The following is a 20,827-nucleotide window of genomic DNA, read 5'->3' on the forward strand; positions in this document are numbered from 1 at the left end:
GAAAATCCTTCACTCGCAGTGCTTTCAAGAAATAAAATCCGGGCTAGCGACCGACGAACACAGCAGAGACCACCCTACCGATACTCTTCCTTTCAGTGTAAACCACGCACTGGGCAGTATCTATGAACTACTTACGAATGTATCAGTGCGCAAGCGCACCTGTGAGGATAGTCATGGGGATAACACTTCATCACTGGGTAACCGATGTAGACAATTCAATGATATGGTGAGCCCTTCATGCGCCTCAAAACTTTCCATAATTCATCACGATTTTGGGACCTTTAGGTACAACAGGCTATGATATTCATAGCTAGGATCATGGATATAGGCAAATGACGCGTTACAGACAACCTTTTATCGGATTATCAGTTCTATATCGATACAGCATTATGGGACTATATCCATGGCAGTAGATATACTACGGGTGTTGTTCGGTGAACGGAAGAATTTTTTACCAGCAACGATCTATATATGGTCTTCGACCATAAAAAATCGGCAGATTTTTGTATACGTACAAAATGGATGGTCCCTGAGGAAGGTGGTATTTGACTGGAATTCTGTGGAGTGAGTTGATCTCAACCCTAGCCCCATCTCCACCAAAATTTTGTCCCCTGATTGGTGTTATTAGTAAACGCCTTCTCTCTCAGGTATGCTGAATAAGCTGTTTTGAGTGTCAAATTCGCTCTTAAATGCAGCTGTTGGTATCTATTTTCTTAAAAATGCTCAGTCCAGTAAAATGCTCTTATCATTGAAAATGTCTCACCCTTCAATTATCAAGGATACATCTCTGATCATTACCATTCATTTTCCATTTGGTTTAGGTGTGAAATGCAAATTGATTGGCATTTTGCAAAGAAATCAACTTAGATAAAAATGCAAGCTGTATATTGTTGCATCAGCTTTCAAAAAATGCATTCCAATCACGTGCACGATGTATTTCAATTAGTACAATAGACATGAACACGATTTCCTCAACATGTAAACAATGTACAATTTTCTTAAGTTTATTCTAAGCTGTGCTATAACTGCTTATGATTATGATTCTAAAAGCTCACCTGCAGGATCAACCACATCCTTATAATTTTGACCAGATTCAAAATTAGATAGAGGTGTATTACATGCTGTGGAAAATGGCATAACTTTGAAACCACGGTATACAAGACCCTTATCGTAGAGCTGCTTGAAATTGAACCAAATGGTTTCCATAAACCATGGATACATGGTTTTGTAATCATTTTTGAAGTCAATCCATCGACCAAGCCTTGTAACAATTTTCTGCAAGAAAGTAAATGATCGTTACAGTTGATTAACTAGAGGACCAAAAGCCTTGTTAGGTCAAAGCATCATCGTTCATATTGATCTTGCGAGATTAAGGTATGTAATGGCAGCTAGCTCGATACCAACACATACACTCACAATAAAGGCCCAAAAACAGAACCCTGTAAATAAGTCTCGCATTAGCTCATCCGTTGTGCGAACGAGGATACACCACCCAGCAGCCATAGCCAGCCTATTCCATTAAAATAAACCATAGCTTTAGCAGTATATGGCCAGTGAACAACCAGTTCACAAAAATTATTGACATGCAGAGCAGGTATAGCCATGAAATCGGATTATCCCTGTCAAGTGGATCTGCATATGTAAAGACAAGTTTTTCTTCATCAAAATGACTACTGGCACACATCAAATTTTAAACATAAATTCAAACGCTACAAAATCGGCCTTGCGTTATCATCTAAATGCTATTTGAATGAATAGAAGATTAATTGGATTGCTGGCTTGAGACATCGACAATAGTATGATACACAAGTATTAGAGATGGTGTGCAGCTCATTGATCATGGCGAAGTAAAATTTCCAGCACCCCAGCCCGAAAAATATGAGGGCCTTTATGAAAAATCGGTCCAATCATACATCCACACATACAGCGTTTAATCAATTTACAGAGCCTGTAGCTATCAAGGAATATTCAGAGTGACCCTTACATTTTGGACTATCTTTAGGCCATTCTCATGTGGGATGTACATCTGATAATCCCTTGACAACTTGTGGCAGCTATGAAAATTGCCTGTAAATCACCAAATCTGTTATAAGATCACCCAATACCTGGCATGCTAGAGATTCAACAACAAAATTATCTGCATTCCTCTAATTTGGTCACTGAGCAATTGATCGCCAAGAATCTTTGATTCAACAGCCAATGAAAAGCAAGAAATATTTCTTAATGGCCACCACCAGAGATCATGTGATGACACCCGTGGAGACACTATGCAGATTGAGAATTGGTCACGAAAGATTTAGTGCACAGACTAAAGCAAAAGTAAATGATTTCTGATTTGACACAAAAAATAACATTAGTGGAAAACTTAATCATACCATTTTTGTTCATGATTAGAATACGGCATATCGACAAATTCGAGTTCCTCAATTACTCGTTTGATGGCGCTAGTCAGAATCGGAAATTGGAACCTAAATCCTCCATGCTCTAGTTCATTTGCAATGAAACTCTCTCCCTTCAAGTTTTCAATGAGCGATATTTTACTTACTATATATCGTCACGTGTAATCTTTTAAATATGTTATCCTACCACTACGTTGGATATGATAAAACCTCACTGCAAGGGCTAGAAATCACTATAAGTGTCCTAAAATTATCAAAAAACATTTTGCAACGGCTGAAGATGTAAAGACTGGTTGCCAGGTATCACATGGAGGCAGCACTTGACGGCCCAATTTCGATTGTTGGTTCGAGTCCAGGTACTTTTCACATTTTTATTATGAATCCATGAGTGTAGTCCTTCTAAAATCAATTTTATTTCGTAATATTTTCTCATATTTATCAGTGACTGCAATGAATTCACCTTAGAATCTTGAACTCAACAACAAAGTGATGCCACCAGGCACCAGTCATTACTTCCGTCAGCTGCTTCCAGCGTCATCGCTAAATTTGTGATTTTTGGTAGTTTTTCGACATTTCTAATGATCTTAAGCGTTCAAAGTGAGGTTTTATCAAATTTAACACATTGTCAGGATATCATACTTAAAGGATTATGCGTGCCTATGTATAGTTAATAAAATATCGCTAACTAAAAACTTGAAGCGAGAGATTTTTATTGCAAATGAACTAGAACATGGCAGATTTAGGTTCCAATTTCCGGTTCTGACTATCGCCATCAAACGAGTAATTCAAGAACTTGAATTTGTCGATATCCAGTATTATTCAATCAATTTCATTGATTCATCGACCTACATACCTCCCAATCTGATGAATACCTCATTACAATTTTTCTACATTCAGCATTGTAGTTATCGATACCCATCTTCTTCACATCTTCCGGGCCCTTAATACCCAGGGTTTTATCAATTTCAAATTCCTGAAATGAAAATTATTGAAAGTAACATGACCTGTGGATATTTTTGTTTCTTACATGATACTCAATAAATGACAATTGAGTATCAATTTATTTATCCATATTCATATCAACCATCTTTTCTCTCACAAAATCAATTATCCACATCAAGTATACTTCAATCAATTTCTTATCTTTGAGCATTTCTATGGATGAAGTGCCTCAATCTAGTTAATCTAAGATTTAGCGTAATTCTATTTTTTTGTTTGTTTATAAAACGTGGTACCAATACACACTGAAATACCACTTAATTAAGGCATTGAACACCCCTTTGGTAAACATATACAAAAACTGATGTCCTTGAAACTTGCCACAACCATAGAACATGTTTTGGGATCCAGGAAGAAAGACACTCTAAATATTTGGATGGATATATGAAAGCTGTGGGTACTGGAGTGTGTAATGGGTAGTGTAGTGTGATCTGTGTGCATTTGTGGCCAGCACATAGATCACATTGTTCAATGGGGTTTGGTCCAGGACTCGCGAGATTTTCAAGACGGAAGTAACGTGTAATAAATGATGACTTGAATTGCATGACTACCTACCACCCCTCATTATTGTTGGAAAACTAAACGTTCGGCACTGACTAAAAATTAGTAATAACATTTTAGAAATGGCCAGAATTTTAACTTAGGTTCTATCTCATTTTTATTTTATAATTGCGATAGGTATAATTTTTTTTAAACGGCCGTTAAGGCTTCATGTTTCGTCTGCAATTCACGCAACCACGCACATTTCAGTATTTTTGGCAGCTGTACACTCAATCGGCACCGTTCGTCACTAGCTTCACTGCGGAATTATCATTAATTAACATCGCCATATCACATCATCAACTTATATTGTGCCTTAAAACCCTAACAGCCGAAATAATTGAAATGCACACACGATTTCTATCATTGAAAATTGAGAGAGTGGCCATGTTTGTGTTTGCTGCTTCGCATAAATCCCGCGCAGTGGCGCCACCACACAGAGTGGGGCCGATACGTCCAGATTTGCAATTGATTATGATTATATATATGTATAGCTACTACAAATGGCAACAAGAAGCCCAAGGGCTTCTAGGCAGTGGCTATAAATATCATTCCCACATGAGTGTCTAAAAATATTCAAAGTTACCAGGATGGTGTCTTATTGCCCTATTGGTTTAGCAGCGACCACTGATCAGATTCTTTAGTATTTTTCGAATAGCCAGGAAAATGTTTTTCCTTCTGATTAATTTGAATGCGGAATAAAACTAAATTGGATTTGATGTAGGCCTAATTTCTTTCATTAAAATAAAATTGGAATGGATTTAATGTTTTCTTGCAAAATAAAGTTTGTATGAGTGAATTTGCAATTCAAGCACATGGCTAATTAGCATATCAAGGTCATCGATGCCTAGTGCCGATTTGGGCTATTCTTCCTGACCTTTGCACAATGTCAAGGATACAGTTTCCGAAGTTCAAAAAATTTCCTCCCATAAACTTTTACTGAAATTTATCTAAGAATACAATATGTAATCTTAAAATTGAACCCGGAAACAAAACAGTAGACAATATCATCTGTTCATCTGAACACCTGCTGATTTCTGCAGCTTATCCAATCACAGAGGACACCTTGCTGTTTGATTAGCCTTTTATAACTGATATGTTTAAGTTAAAGTGTTTAAGTTTTATGCAAAAAAAAACTTCCTATAAATTTCAGAGGCCCTTTTTCCAAATTCAGCTTCTTAGAGAATTGTAGAATGAACTAGACATACGTCATCAATAAACAACATACATGCATTTGGCTAAAGTAGTATCTTAGTGGTGCAAGGAAAACTAGGTCAGCGCCTCAGTAATTCAAGCAACTGGCAGCGATCATCAGCGACTGGTTTTTTGCCAGTTACGGCGACCTGAGCGCGTCTACAACTGACAGCGACGGAAAAACTGCCAGTCGCTATGAGTTGAACATGTTGAACTTTCAGCAACGCGTCGCAGCGACTACCACTAGTTGTGTGAGCGTTTTTGTCGACCTGAGCACTTCTGCAACTGGGTTCTGATATCCAACTAAAATGACCTTCACTTTGCCACTGTTTATGGGTTCGAGTCCTGCTATATAATGTTTATTAAAACAATTCTATTTGGGCCAGTTTTTGTCAATAACTGACTAATTGTTCATTCTATAAACACTGATAAATAGAACAGTCTTCATCTTGAAATAGACTCTAAAGTGATTTTTGAACGAAAATGACAAACTACTTTATCGCCTTATTATCAGCAGATTGAATCGAATTGAATTGACGAATCCCTGCAATGAGACATGACTTAATTTGCTTAATTTGCTCAAGAAATATTTGAACTAAATATTCAGTCAGAAATAAAAATACACGCTCATAAACATGGGCTGCGCTATTTTGAACAGATCACATGATCAATTGAATCGTGCGTTGCAGCAACGGTCATAGGCAACCTGAGTGCGCAGCTGATTTACGTAAAACGTTTTAATCAGTTGCTGGCAGTTGTTGCTAGTTCATGTCGTAAGCTACCCGAGCGCAGTCTACAACTAGTGGTCTACAACTCATGGCTGCATTTCATTGTTTCCTTTCTCTATAAAGGGCACTGTGCCATGCTTATTATTTCAGCCTTCATCTCATTATCGTATAATTGAAGTGTTTGACAATTAAAGAACAATTGTCAGTTTGCCTAAAAGGAACATATTGCTTAAAGCATATGGGTACAATGGAAAACTATGTATGGGACTGACTATTCAAGTACGTACGCAAGAAATAGGACATTTTTTAGAGGTCCTACTTTGTGTACGCGCATTGTACTATATTGCCGTTGTCCACCTATAGTACGCAATGATTGATCATGTAGTATAAAACATAAACAAACACCTGTTGGTAGTCTACTGGTCTGTTTATCAAAGTACAAATAAAGCTTTTATTATTAGGCAAAAAAAATTGATACCTGGTTTCTCCGCTCTGCTGAGCTTAAAAGATGACCTGGCCGGCCGCCTAACTACCATATACATTACTTTTTCTTAAATCGTGTTCAATTTTACCATAGGCCTAACAGACCCGGCCCGGCCGCTTTAGAAATGAAATGTTTACATTACAATTTTATCATGTTTTACAAAAATGACCCAGCCGCTGCGAAACAAGGTATCATTTTTGTTTAGCCTTATATAGCTTTTATTTTTTCAATCATTTGGCTTTTATTTTGGGTGCATTAATTTTCAAGTATCATTTCACAAGCCACTAATATTCCCAGTGCAGCATTGTCTCTTATGATTGCTTCAACCACCCAGCTTAGAATCAGCCGTTTCGTAGTGCATCCATTAATGTATGATTAATTAATTTCTACCCTCATTCAGTGTAAGATTTAGTTCTCACTTTGATATATAAGTACGTACGCTTTTTAAATAGCTACCTACTATACACTTTTGCCACTGAGTTCCTACCTAGGGCCTGCATACGTACCGAACAGTCCCTTTTCAGACAAATTTCTCTGATACTGAGATTCGATGAGTTATCCCTGATTTTAACGGAAAAAGCCTGCCTTAACTATAGGTGAAATAAATTCCTGGAATCGCTGATAAGTACAAACCCTGTAAAGAAGGGCTCATTTTGATGAAGAAAAATGGCCAGCATCAGTGGGCCAGTTTTTAGGCTGCAGATATGTTGAGGGCATAACCATTATAGCCTACGTATAGGCCTAAACCAAAGAGTGAACATCTTAGAACTCATCAGAATAACTGGGTTCTATGTGAAAATGGACAAAATGTGAACACAATAACTCACTGGGACTTCACAGTGAATGCAATTAGTCCTCTGTGACTTTAAGTCCAAGTGGACAAAAAATGACTGTATAGAGTGGTTTCATTGAATAATTTTGGAGGTAATTGCAAGCGCACTTGAAAATTCTAGCCATATCAGCCAAAACGCTGACACAGGTCAGGTGAAGTGTGAGTTGAAGACGTTAAGGGCTTAATCTAATTCATTTTTACTTACCACAGGCAGGCCGTGACAATCCCATCCAAATCTTCTTTCAACATGAAATCCACTCTGATGTGCCCAACGCGTAACTATGTCTTTGATGGTTCCGGCCAAGATGTGTCCATAGTGCGGTAGACCAGTGGCAAAGGGAGGTCCATCATAGAAAGTATACCTTAAAAACAAATTATCAATTCATTTTTAGGTAAATAGCATATTTCTTTAAAATGTCTTAAGCAATAATGTTACATGTCTATTTTGATACATTTGCAAGAATGTCATGTTCAAAGCCAATTTTGGTAGTAAGTTCACAACTGAAAAACTTAAATTGGTCTTGAAATGACACAGTGGATAGGCAGTGGAGTTTCCATTTTTTACACTGGCTGCCAGGTAAATATATTTTTACCAATGTTTCCGTCAATGTTTTCATTGTAACATGCACTTTCAATCTGGCTTTTCCGAAAAACATTATCATTTCGCCACAGTAATACAGTTCCAAAACAACAAGGTGCCCATGGGCACTGTTAGATTCAGCGCAGAAGTTAGTTTATTGAAGGAGTTAATCGTATCTACCATACTAGACCATACATTGGTTTATCAAGGTGCTCTATCAGCTTATACTTGACATAAAAGGAAATGCATGTTATGAAAGTATAAGGTAATTAGATTTTTAATGACAAACAGTTGTTTACAAGGAAGAGAAGGTAAATACGTAACCCATTTTAAGTAGGCCTAATTGATTTTGAAATGAAATACACATAATCATTATAAATTATAAGCCTCCTAATAAATTATAAGGTTTCATTAAATCAAAAGCATCTGCGATGTCATATTCATATTTTTGTCGCAGAAGCTGAAATCAAATCTAGCTGTATCGGGAGATGAGCTTAATAGTTGACACAGCCGGCCACATATCTACCATGTACATTACCTCAGCCTCAAGCAGTAGTGCAAGCAAGACACCGATGTCAATAAGACGGTTCCAACGCGTAGACAGTTTTTCTAATTTTTTTTTTTACTTTTATCTTACTTTATTTGCTAGTGGAAAGCTCCATTACATCTACAACGCACCCACTGGAGTCAGGTGGGGGACTGAATAGTTGTTACATGATTGTAGCGAGAGATTGCAGGTCAAAAAAGAAAATTACCTCAAGCTCCGTGCATTAGGTGTAAAAACACCTTACGGCCGAGAGGGAAAGTTCTTAGTTCACTGATGTCTCATTTCGATTTATGTTTTCCTACTCTTTCTTAATATGATATAAAAAAATTTTCATGTTTTTAAAATTTTTTCTAATCAATTTTTCTAATTAATTTATTTTATTTTTTTTTATTTCTAAGTTCGGAGTATTATATACAATCAACGGTACAGAATCCTATTTACATACTATACATTGGTATCTAAAAGTTTAAACTTTCTGCAATATATACATACTTACATAATTAACAAATCTCTATAAAAATATACAAATATACATATCATATCAATAATACATTATTTACGTCGGCCCAGCCACAAACATACTATACATGATATTGCATTTCGAAACCCCCTACAAAAAAGACAGATAGTAGTCGTAGGGAGTATACGAAGCTTACAGTATATCATAAATTGTATCGAGTAGTGTTTCCATTTATTACCAAATCCATTCCACTTATTTTGATTAGGGATTCATTTTGGGTCCACAAATGTATGTTTCTTTTGTGAGTAATCTCTTGTTTTAATCTATTTACAATATAATTCCTAGCATAGTTTTTTAGATCTATTTGTTGTTCTCCGTCGCATGCTTTACGGTGATTTTTGTACAGCGCCCATTTCAGAACTGATATGACATTATTACATATAAGTCTATTTTTTGAATTCTTAAGTATTTGTCTAGGCAAGCCGAAATAGATTGGATGTTTATTCAAGTTAGTTGGCTGTTCTGCTATTTGGTCAATTATAGTTTGGAATCGTGAGAAAAGTTCGGCTGCAGCCGGGCATTCAATTCCCACGCGTAGACAGGTTCGTAGCGAGTCAGCCACTAACAGGAGCAGTGTTCGAATTCAATTATATATATACTACACAATATTGGTCGACATGTATGGTGTTTTTAATGCGAATTAAAATTGTTTAAAATTCCTCTGCATATTGATACAAACGTTTTTTTTCGTCAAGATAATCCCGAGCATATGCATAATTAATTTCAATTCAAATATTTTCTAACAAATCTTTTTTATTAACAGAATATCCTTGATCTAAAGATTAACGGCTTTGTTGATTTTTGGGAGCTTCACATGTTACTAAGAAGAGGGCGCTAGGATCACAGCTCCGCAGTAAATACTACAAACGACGCGGCGCATCGACATGCAATTTTCAGCACAGCGAATGAAAAATCATTGTCAATTTTATTTCTTCTTTTGTAGTTTTCTCATTGGAGAATTTTATATGTTGTATCAGTAATATATAAAAAGCCTACTTGTAAATTCGACAGCTAATTTTGTACAATTCTACTCGTGTTGTTTACGTTAGTAGATCAAGATGACGTCACACTACATCGCTAAAATCTCCAAAAACGGCATAAAATTGCCAATTTACCCAATTTAGGCTTCATCAATAGCCTTCAAAAGCAGTTGCCACTTAGCGACCGTTATAACAGCCAAATAAATGCAGACCTTAGCCCGTGAATCATTTCACACTCGGAGGAGATAGCGGTCAACACTAATTCAGCATTCCGTTTTATACAAATAGATTCAGCTGCGCTGAATCTAATAAAACCTCACTTAGTGAACACCTCTATTTAGTGATCACCTCCCTCAGTGAACCCTTTTTGGCCGAAACCAAATTTTCCCTACTCATTTTCAAGTAAACAGAACCTCCATTTAGTGAACACCTCTTTGAACAGTGAACATATTTTCTGGTACCAAATGAGCATTTTACCTCTCTATAGTGAACTGTGGTCCCATCCCAAAATGTCTAGACAGTCAAAGTTTGCTAGTAGACCCATTGTTGTCAGTATAGGTATAGGTAAAAATCCCAGGGGTATAAAAATGCCAGAGGAAATAATGCCGGAAGGGTAAATTGATTCAATGATTATAAGAACCAAGTGTATCAAAACTTATAAACTATTCATCGAATTGTTGCCTTGATGTTATGAATTACAGCAGACTAATTTGTCGAAAACTTATTGATTTTAATTATCATACCTATTATTATACCTAGACATATGCTTTATCTGAACTGCACATTCAATATGTAAACACTGTGCATTAATTTGCTAATATTCATTAATCTAGAAATGTGATATATCATGACTATGTTTGCTTTTTCATTTCAATTATATAAGAATATGTGCATAAATTTTTCAATTTCTGTGCATAAATTCTTAAATTTCCAAGCTAAAAATACGTTGTATCTCAATATCATCTTGTGCAAATAAGAATATCAATGATTTTAATGAATTTCTTGCTTATGTCAGACTTTATCTCATAAATTTGTGATTCTCTTTATTTAACAAATTTGTCATTCATATTTAAATTTCTATTATCATAGGAATGTGTTATGTATATCTAAATTGTGCATTCATTACGTAAAATCTAGTGTAAATAAGAATACCAGGTCCAACGTTAATAAATTCTTTGCTTAATTTTCCTCATATATCATTCTGGCAATTTTACCTCTGGCATTTTTACCTATGGTGTTATTTTTTCCTTGGTATTTTTACCCCTGGTATATTCACTTCTGGCATTATTACCTATGGCATTTTTACCTCTGGCATTATTGCCTGGATTCATGTTCATTATATACCATATGAATACAACCCATGGTCATTTAATGGCTAATTGTCTTGTCTAGTCCTAAGGCAGCACTAATTAGGTTAATTGGTGACTATGATTATGAATGGACAGTTGTTATTGTTCAAGGAATACTTTAATCTGAATGTTTGTATCTGAATTATGATGATAATCCTTGGATCATATTGAAGTAGCAATGTATTGACTAAATGTTCTTAAATTAAAAAGATTAATAACAATCCCATTTAAGCTCAATTAAGTTATCATTATGCTTTGATCATTTTGAATTTTAGCCATGAAACTGCTGGTAGGTGACTTGACACAGTTTTGTGCTACCCCTACTTAGTGTACACCTCTCTATAGTGAACGAATCCGGGTCATAATACCTCCGCCCAAAGTACCGCCACCCAAATATCCCTCACCCAGAATCCCTCCACCCAGAATACCCTCATATGCGTCCAAAATACCTCCAGGCTCTAGATCAAAAAAAAAAGGAACGTACAATTTTTAGAATGAATATTTTGATAATATATACCAAAGTTCTTTAATTTAAAGTAGTTAATTGAGAAAAACAAAGTAAAATGTTAATTACAGTGTATTGTTAGAAGAGCATTGTTGCAGTTAAGTGGAAATAAACTGAATTCAGTGTGTGCATGGAATAATTCCATAAATTCTGCATTTTTGTATTCTGTATACTGTATTTGATATATTTCTATGGTTGTTATTTCATGGTTTCTGGTCATGGTAATTCTATAGCCTGAGAATTTGTATAGTTTTGTATAGTTCAGTAGATATATCAGATATTGAGATTTTTGGTCACTTCTTATATGGATTTAGATCTGTAAGGTTGTGCTGCTGTGTTTGAGTAAAGGGTGAAGATTTAAATTGAACGTTTAGACAGCCAAATGTTACGGTAAATTGATAATATAAGATATTCTCTTTTGACGATAATTATATGAATTTATTTATGGTAATTTTCTATTTGTTTGTAGTTAATCGTGCATCCGTGTTTGTGACGTCGAAACTAAATGACTAATGATTTTTGCCACGGAACATGACTCTTTCGTATTGGTTGATCTTCTCAGTGTGTATACCACAATTTAGTATATTGTTTTCCTAGTTTATAGTACTAATTAATATTCTATAATCAAAATATTGAATTGTTTCCTATATTGTTTCCAGAGAAATCTAGAAGATTAAAGACATAAGATAAACTAACTAGTATTCTATAATCCACATCTTGTTGTTTGTTCAAATCAAAGAGGGATGATTATACAGTTAATTTCCAACAACATGTGAACTGGATTCACGAGTAATTGTAGAAAGACTACAGTGACTCAATTAGCTAATTGATACAGTTTCTCAAGACCATTAACAATTTTACTTTGCCTAACAAGATTAAAAGAAAGATTATCAGTAGTGTTCATGGGATTGAATATCGTTTGATTAGATAAGCAAACTGGTTATATACAGTACTTGAAAAAATGAAAGATTTCTGGCACAAATATCAACTTGGTTATTCGTTTTTTGTTCTATCCACGCAAAGGTTTGTTATTTGCAAATTCAGGATAACCTGACATGGCGATTCTGAATTGATTATCATTGTCAGTAATCAATTGTCAGTAACAACTGCTTCTATCAATATGTTTTTCCCCATAAGGGCCATGAATTTATCTTTCTTTCACATTCCTGCCCGGATTATTGAGCCTCCTCAAAAAAGCAAATTTATACAGAATTTACCTGCATATTCCATGATTTATCATTAAAGTTTGGTCAGTGAGTATTTTTGTTTACAGTTTGATATTGTAAGTTAAGAATTTTACTAATCAGTTTTTTCTGAATGTTTAATTAGCCAGTAAGTGAATAACTGAGTATTTTCAGATTACAGGAAACTGACTGATGATTAGCAATATAAATCATGAATTCCTATCACCCAACCTATAAAACAGGGAGTTCGGTCGCAAAGTTTCATCAGTTAGTTCATATACAGGAGCTATGGCAGTTGAAATTATCAAGACAGCAAAAGGTGGACACAAGATATGCCTGAATGGTTATATGCATGTAAAGCAATACAAACAAAATAACAAGATTCGATGGTCATGTGTAAAGAAGAAGGCAGATAGGTGTCCTGGTAGTGTCATGACTAATGTAATGATGGGAGAACCAGTGGAAAGTGTACAACACAACCACGGCCGAGATGATATGGCAGTAGAGGTTACTAAAGTACAGAGATGCTAGGGCCAAAGTACCAAAATTCCGGAATTTAGAACGGGGGTCAGAAAAATTCTCCCCCAGGAAAAATTTTGCGTTTTTGCATCACCGGAGATGCAGTATCATGATCGGCATCTTTCATCTGAAAATACGACGGCAGGCATTCGTTGTGCTTCACATCCCTCGCTGCCTTCTTATGCCGCGCGCTATCCGGGTGACGAAGAATATCTTTTTTCCCGCCACTACCGTATTTGACCTGGTCTTTACAAACGACGCAGTACGCCACGCCAGCTAAGTCTAACTTACGAATGTAGTTCGATAAGTAGTCCCCGTTACTGTCCTTACACTCTAGCCAGTGCCAGTTAAATTTATTTTTTATACCGCTGTCAATTGCCTTTATATCGGCCGACTCCCGACTGACAATCTTTCCGTGCGTGCTCATTTTGCAGACTGTCCCGCTTGACAGCTGCAGGCAAAAAGAAAGTTACAAAGCTGCGTGCCTCAGGACATAGCACGCGCATGGTTATAATTAAGATGATATTTATTAAATATCATCTTAATTATTACCACGTGCATCTTCACATTGTTGGCCGTCAGCGGGACGATGTACAACGGCGCGTAAAGATAATTGGAAATGGCGCTCCACCTACGCACGCACAGATACCACCACAAGCACACATATATACATTGTAGCAGAAAATCCTCGGAAACGGAGACCAAGATAAAATAACACAGAAGCGACGACGAGTACAAGCAAACGAACGCTTTTACGGTCCGTGCCATTACTGGTCGCCGCGAGGAATTCTCACCAAATTTCCGGAATTGACATCGGGGATCCTAAATTTCCGGAATTCCGGATATTTCCGGAAAACTAGCATCTCTGAAAGTAAGAATCCAGATGAACACCAAAGGGGAAACATCACACAGCAACTCCGTCCAGATTTACTCTGAAGTTATTGCAGCAGTGAATGACAACAACGGTAAAGCACAGCTTCCAACTAAAGATGTTTGTAAGAAAGCGGTAAGACGTCATCGAAGAGCCCAGCGGTTTGGCAGAACTTGAAATTGATGGCCGATGGCTATGACTGGTGATGATGAAAGATTCATCTTGTATGACAACAGAAGTGATGGCATGAGAGTGGTGATATTTGCTTAAGATACTGGGTTAGAAACATTGGGAAGATCAAGCAAGTGGTTCATGGATATGTCTATGTGATGCGGGTACCATACGGGTACCACTCGGGTCCTCGTCGATTTCTGCTGTGTATGCCTTACTTGAGTGTAAGAACAAGGAAACATATGAAGAAATGTTTCAAGCTATCCTCCGAGAATTCCAAGATCAACAGATATTTCTGGAGCCAGAATTCACCGTGGTAGACTTTGAATTAGCAGTACACCAAGCAATCAGTATATCATTCGAAGACACAGTTCAATGTCGAAAATTTTTCTACCATTTAGCCCAGGCTACATGGCGAAAAATACAGTCACTTGGTTTAAAACAGCATTACCATGAAAATCAGGACTTTCAGTTATTTGTTGGGATGATTGATGGACTTGCATTTTTACCCATTGATGATGTTAGTGCTGGATTAGAATATTTACTCAATATTGTGCCGGATGAGGAGATAGAACTAAAGGATTATTTCAGTGCTACATATATAAAAGGAACTTATTGGCGTGTTAGGGCGCCAAATGGACTACTGAGTTTTAGGCATAACCTCCTATGTTTCTGGTGGTATTAAGGAATGTCAATTACGCGACATTCAATGATGATGCTCGAACCAATAATATATGCGAGGTTTGGAATAACAAATTCAACTTGTAGGACACAAACACCCTTCGATTTGGTGGACAATCCCGTCAATTCAACAAGAAAATGCAACAGTATCTGCTGCCATTGAACAAGACAGTATTGGGCAGCATCCTGCCAAGGAATAAGACAAAAATATATTGACCTGGAGCTTCGCTTAAAGAAATTATGCATTGATTACAGAGATGGGCATAAAAACATAAGTGAATTCTTGCGTGGTATCGGTTATAACATGCGTGTTTTAAAGTTAACAAATGTGTATTTTATTGATTCTTATATATAATGATCCTAAAATGTTTTATATCCTAAAATGTTTTATCTGTATCATTGAAGAAACTGTGCTGCTAATTTTTATATTTATAAAGAAAAATAAAATATCTATTCGATAAATAAATTTTGTTCCTGTTTCTTTATTTATGTGTCATCACAATAAACACGACCCAGCCTATAATAAGGCTTACAAGACAAGGCTTACGAGACAAATAGGTAACGATTCGCTTGGTCCATCATTGGTGATCATAAATCATAATATGACTATAGGGCCTAACACTTTTCTGGAACCCAAAGCGTTCACTACAGAGAGGTTGGACTGTACATGACCTTATACTCCACACATTTATCATGTAGACAAGTAGCCTATTGGCTGATGCTCTCCGCTGTTTTATAAAGGCTGGCTTATGTCGACAAGCAACGCGACGTGAACCGCTCACAATAAAACACACATTATGCACAACTAAATATCCAGACAAACATGTGTCAATATACAAGAGAGAGCCAGTAGTTCTCTGGACAATACTATGTCCACGGACAGACGAAGGACAACCTGCTTCAGTACTGACTAAACTTCGTTGCAAGGGGTATAATAAGATGTCTCCCCGGCCCTCCTCAGGGAGAAATAATTACCTGGGTTTCCCTTTTGACTGTTTAAGGCAACTTTGGAAAACATCTAATTCATTCCATAATTGAAGGATTTCTTCTTCCGCTTTCGGGAAGTTTATTCCTTCCATTCCAGATAGCAGGGTCATTCCTAGAAAAAATATAAGACCTTTATTAATAACTAGGGGCATGGTTCCTGCAGAATTTCATGGGTGATTTTTCAATTTTCCCAAATGGAAATGAACATATAACGTCATACTACACTCAACATTTTAGTGGTGATTGGTTGATAAAGGTGATTCTCGAGGGAAATCGCTAGAGAAAGCTGCCCTTGGCAAATGCAATACGTGAAATGTAATGAATTTCCCAAATATTTCCCTGTTTTGAGGCATATTTATCAAATTCCCAAAGATTTCCAAATCGGGAATTATTATTTCAAAATTCCTAAGTTTTTCCCAATTTCCCTGTTCTGTGGGAACCATGTAGGGGTCCAGGGACACCATGCCCACTTGGGAAGTGGTTCCAAATGCTCAACATTCTAACAGTTTCAGTATTCAACGCCCCCTATACCATATACAAAAGCCAATTACCATAAAACCCACCACAATGATAGAATAGGTCAAAAGCTACAACTTTGCTATTGATTGTGGTTACAAAATATGCATATGTACCAATATTATATGGAAATACTAAGTTATCCTACAATTCAATGCCCCCTGGTGACCATATGCAAAAAGCAAATACCTTGCAACTTACTACAATCATAGCACATGCCATGAGCTACAACTTTGCTATTGATTGTGGCAACAAAATATGCCTAGGTACCAATATAATATGGAAATACTAAGTTATTCTACTAGTCAACGCCCCCTGGTGACCATACATTGAAACCAATGACCTTGAAACTCACCACAATCATAGAGCATGTCATGAGTTAGAATTTTGCAATTTATTGTGTTAACAAAATATGCCTAGGTACCATTATAATATGGAAATACTAAGTTATTCTACTATTCAACATCCGCTGGAGAGCATATACTGAAACCAATGACTTTCAAACTCACCACAATCATAGAATATGCCATGAGCTACAAGCTTGCAATTGACCATATTTACAAAATATACATAGATACCAATACAATATGGAAAAACTTATTCATTGTACAATTCAATGCCCCTGGTGACCATTACAAAAAAAACCAATGACATTGAAACTCACCAAAATCATGATGAATGCCAAGAGCTACAAGTTTGCAATAGATTTAGTTACAAAATACGCAAAGGTACTATTATACAGAGGTGCCAATCCCCCCAAAAATTCTTAAGTAGCACAAACCAAAATTTTAAGTATTTTCGATGATTTTCCTATATTTTCAAAATTTGTTAAATTTCTAAAAATTAGAACCTGTATTTTTCAAGGAAAATAAGTAAAAGCCCCACAAAACCCAGAAATCAAGATTACATCTAGTAGTAAATTTAAAAAGAAGCAAAACCTTTGATTTAGGTAAAATTAATTGTATTTAGTCAACCAGGAACTCACAAAATAGTGTTTCCGCCCGGATTTCTTTATAGTCCTCCTTCTTCACAAGAAACCTATCCATTGCCTTGTTACTGGTAGTTGTAGTAGCGGCAGTTTTATGCTTTGCGCTGGCAAAATGTTGTTGAATGTCGTACTTTCCACTGTGTCCAACGGAAAAGTTTGATTGACATACCGTGCAATACGCATGATTGTTGCCGATGCGACTAGGCAGAATACACGGGTTGTTGGCCGTGTATTCTGCCTTGAATTTTTGCAGCTTACATCGCCGTTTTTCCGGAGGGCCTTCATCGTCGGAAGACAACGAATACATTTCACTTTTGACGTACACCGCCATTTTACATTTTTCATAGGTGGCGCTAGCCAACGGACAGCGTCTTCCATCGTTACCGCAGCGGGTTCTGAGCGGCAATGCAAGAGGTCATCACACTGACATTGCGCAACTAACTTAGCACGTTTATATCAAACAATAATACGTTTCTTTTTCAAAAAATGACATTTATTTATTTTACGTAACATAATTTTTCCCTCCCGTATTTTAACTTTTAAAAAAACGTAAAATTTTCAGAAAAACGTACTCCCGTAAATTGAGGTTCGTTTCCGTAGCAATTACGGAAAATACGTACAGGTTGGCACCTCTGATTATAAGAAGACAAATTGTACATTATTCAAATTCCGCCTGGTGGCAAGAACAAAGAATTGGGTGATCCCAAATTCCATATGAGGAGATATATCCGATGACTTTGCTATTATTTTCATGGTCACTCGATGAATTCTTTTTTATGGTTAGTGTGCAATTTACACGATTGAAAAAGTTTGTTCTCTGGTGTTATTTTGATGAGAAATTTACTTAATTAGTAATGATAGACTGAGACATATTTTCTACCTTATGGGACATTTTTTCCGGGTACATATTTTCTGGGACATTTTTACCCACATTCCATTCATTGATCAAATTTACGATAATAGATCACAATAAACTGACTTTGACTATTAAATGTATAATATCAAAATACTTTGAAAAATATTTGATACAGAAATGTTAGCTTCTCCCATGTTACTAATACTGAAACTTCGATGGCATATTTTACATCTGGCTTCCCTTACATCTTAACATTTATCAATCCATAGACTATAATCGTCACGCTTGAGCCAAGAATCCAGAAATCTACATTTTCCAGGCGTTCTTAGTAGATCAGTAGATTGGAAGAGCTGTAACAGTGAACTTCTAACTTTGACCTGCAGATGATAACTAATGACTGATCTAGTAAAATCCATAGCAAATTAAATTCAATTGGGATATAAATTAGTGTGTTGCCATTATATTTGCATTGAACAGAATCATTGTCTTCATTGTAGTTGAGATTATTTAAGACTAGTGTGAACTAGACCTAACAATACAATTATCTGATCTGATAATGTGTAATGCCTAAGCTATAGATTATCTATGACTGAAAACTTCAAAATCTATTCGCACTGTATGGTAGGTTGCTATCAATGACCATGACTATGAATCAATGACTTAAGAGGCAATTCAATGACTTTCAAGGCCTTGAATTGACCCATTCCCATTTCATGACTTTCCATGACCGCTATGAACCCTGTGCTGATAATGATTGAATATGAAGGCTGTAAGTTCAAACCTGCTTTTTCCACCTATGAATGAGTACTGATGTCACCAAGATGGCCACCAATTGCGTCAAAATTGGCTAATCGATTATTGGCTAATCCGTCACATGCATTAAAGATCTTTTTTCATAGAATACCCATCACAAATTGTGATGAAAAATGCCAAACCATTAGGAAGCTACAGACAAGTTCATTTTCGGGCACAAAAAAGGCCACAGAATGACCATCTTGAGTCCGCTCGGCCCAATGATTCTGATGCTGATGGGCCCTTGGGGGATCCAAATATATGTGAACGATCAAGGTAATTGATTAAAGCGTCTTCAAAATTTCCCTTGAAAACTTCAAAATGTGTAAAAAGTGCTGATTTTGGCGAACAAAAATGGCTGCCAGTCAGCCATCTTGAATCTGACAAGGCTGAAGATGTGTCTAGGATAGTTACATGTATGAACCAAATATCAAGACAGTACCTTGCAGCGCTTTCAAAACTTCCCAAAATAACCGGACCAACGGACGATGGACGAAAAGTGAACGCAAAAAGAGGATGCATTCGATCATATTACTGAAGTGCTCTAAAGGGGTAAAAAATCGGCGTATGAAAGTAGATTGTTTTAAATCCGGGAATTTACTACTAAAATATTCAGACATAGATCCAGTTTGCTGCTAAGTATTATTAGGTCACAAGAAATTACAATTTAATTTCTATCGAACATAAAACACAGCGCTCATCTTCTGCTATGAAAGTTTAAATGATAATTCATAAAGCGTATTTTCAAGTCAAATTTGCACGTGCCAGCAAGCAGCGTTACAGTATCACTATAGTGTAGTATATAATGTACAAGTGTATATAATGTACAAGTAGTGTATAATCTACTATAATGTACAAGTGTGTGAGTAAATCTAATGTAATGACGTGGAGGCCTTATCCGTGAATGAATGTTCTCTTACACTTCAATGACTATCAAAACAATCACCGGGTACATTAAAATGAAACAATACCTATGGCAGATATGTGAAATAATTATATTCTCACCAGCAATAAGCATGTGGAATTCGCAAGTTTACGGTAGGCCTACCTAGTCCTGTCGAACGTTTGCCATTTATGGCTATCCCATGGTTATTCTAGTAACTATTCTAGTTCATTCCAAAGAAAAAATCTTTTCGTGGAACTAAATAGTCTTTTGTAGTAATGAGTAATCTTCATTCGAACAAAATAATCTTTTTCACTCGAACATAAAATAATGTGAACCCGGGTTTTCTTCTTATATCCATACTATGCCTTGTTTCTGACCATGCACGGAAACACAGCTTGTTTAGGTCGTTTTGGAAATTCACTGGTCCTGTACATTTTGAATTATTCTGTACATCATTTGATAGTGAAGAGAAGGCGACTTAGAATACTACTTTGCGTAACTCCACTGGTTAGATCTTATTTCCACGATGACACAGTTCCGTTGATTTCGGTCACCTTTTTTCTTTCGTAGAAACATGCTGAGCCATTTAAGCACCCTATGATCACTGATACCATTTCCTAACAGCTTGTTTAGTAATCGCTGATACAGTACATTATCAAGTGCTTTTTCGAAATCTATAAAGACTAATTAAGGCCTAACAATCGATTTTCCGGAGTTAA

The 20,827-nt window shown here is 36.3% G+C and overlaps 1 protein-coding gene across 3 annotated transcripts in view; it reads right to left on the bottom strand.

The window, feature by feature from the left end:
* The window catches only part of LOC141901316 (isoleucine--tRNA ligase, cytoplasmic-like), a 74,416-nt gene that overhangs the window by 45,531 nt on the left and 8,058 nt on the right, over positions 1 to 20,827 (bottom strand). For all 3 annotated transcript variants that reach the window (XM_074788475.1, XM_074788478.1, XM_074788476.1), the window contains 4 exons: positions 16,059 to 16,182; positions 7,382 to 7,538; positions 3,253 to 3,372; positions 1,056 to 1,275 (listed from right to left, as the gene is read on the bottom strand). In XM_074788475.1, the coding sequence (XP_074644576.1) occupies positions 1,056 to 1,275; positions 3,253 to 3,372; positions 7,382 to 7,538; positions 16,059 to 16,182 (621 nt within the window). The remainder of the gene's footprint in view (positions 1 to 1,055; positions 1,276 to 3,252; positions 3,373 to 7,381; positions 7,539 to 16,058; positions 16,183 to 20,827) is intronic.

Source organism: Tubulanus polymorphus, chromosome 3 (genome assembly GCF_964204645.1).
Source record: "Tubulanus polymorphus chromosome 3, tnTubPoly1.2, whole genome shotgun sequence".
In the NCBI taxonomy this organism is placed as follows: Eukaryota; Metazoa; Nemertea; class Palaeonemertea; order Tubulaniformes; family Tubulanidae; genus Tubulanus; species Tubulanus polymorphus.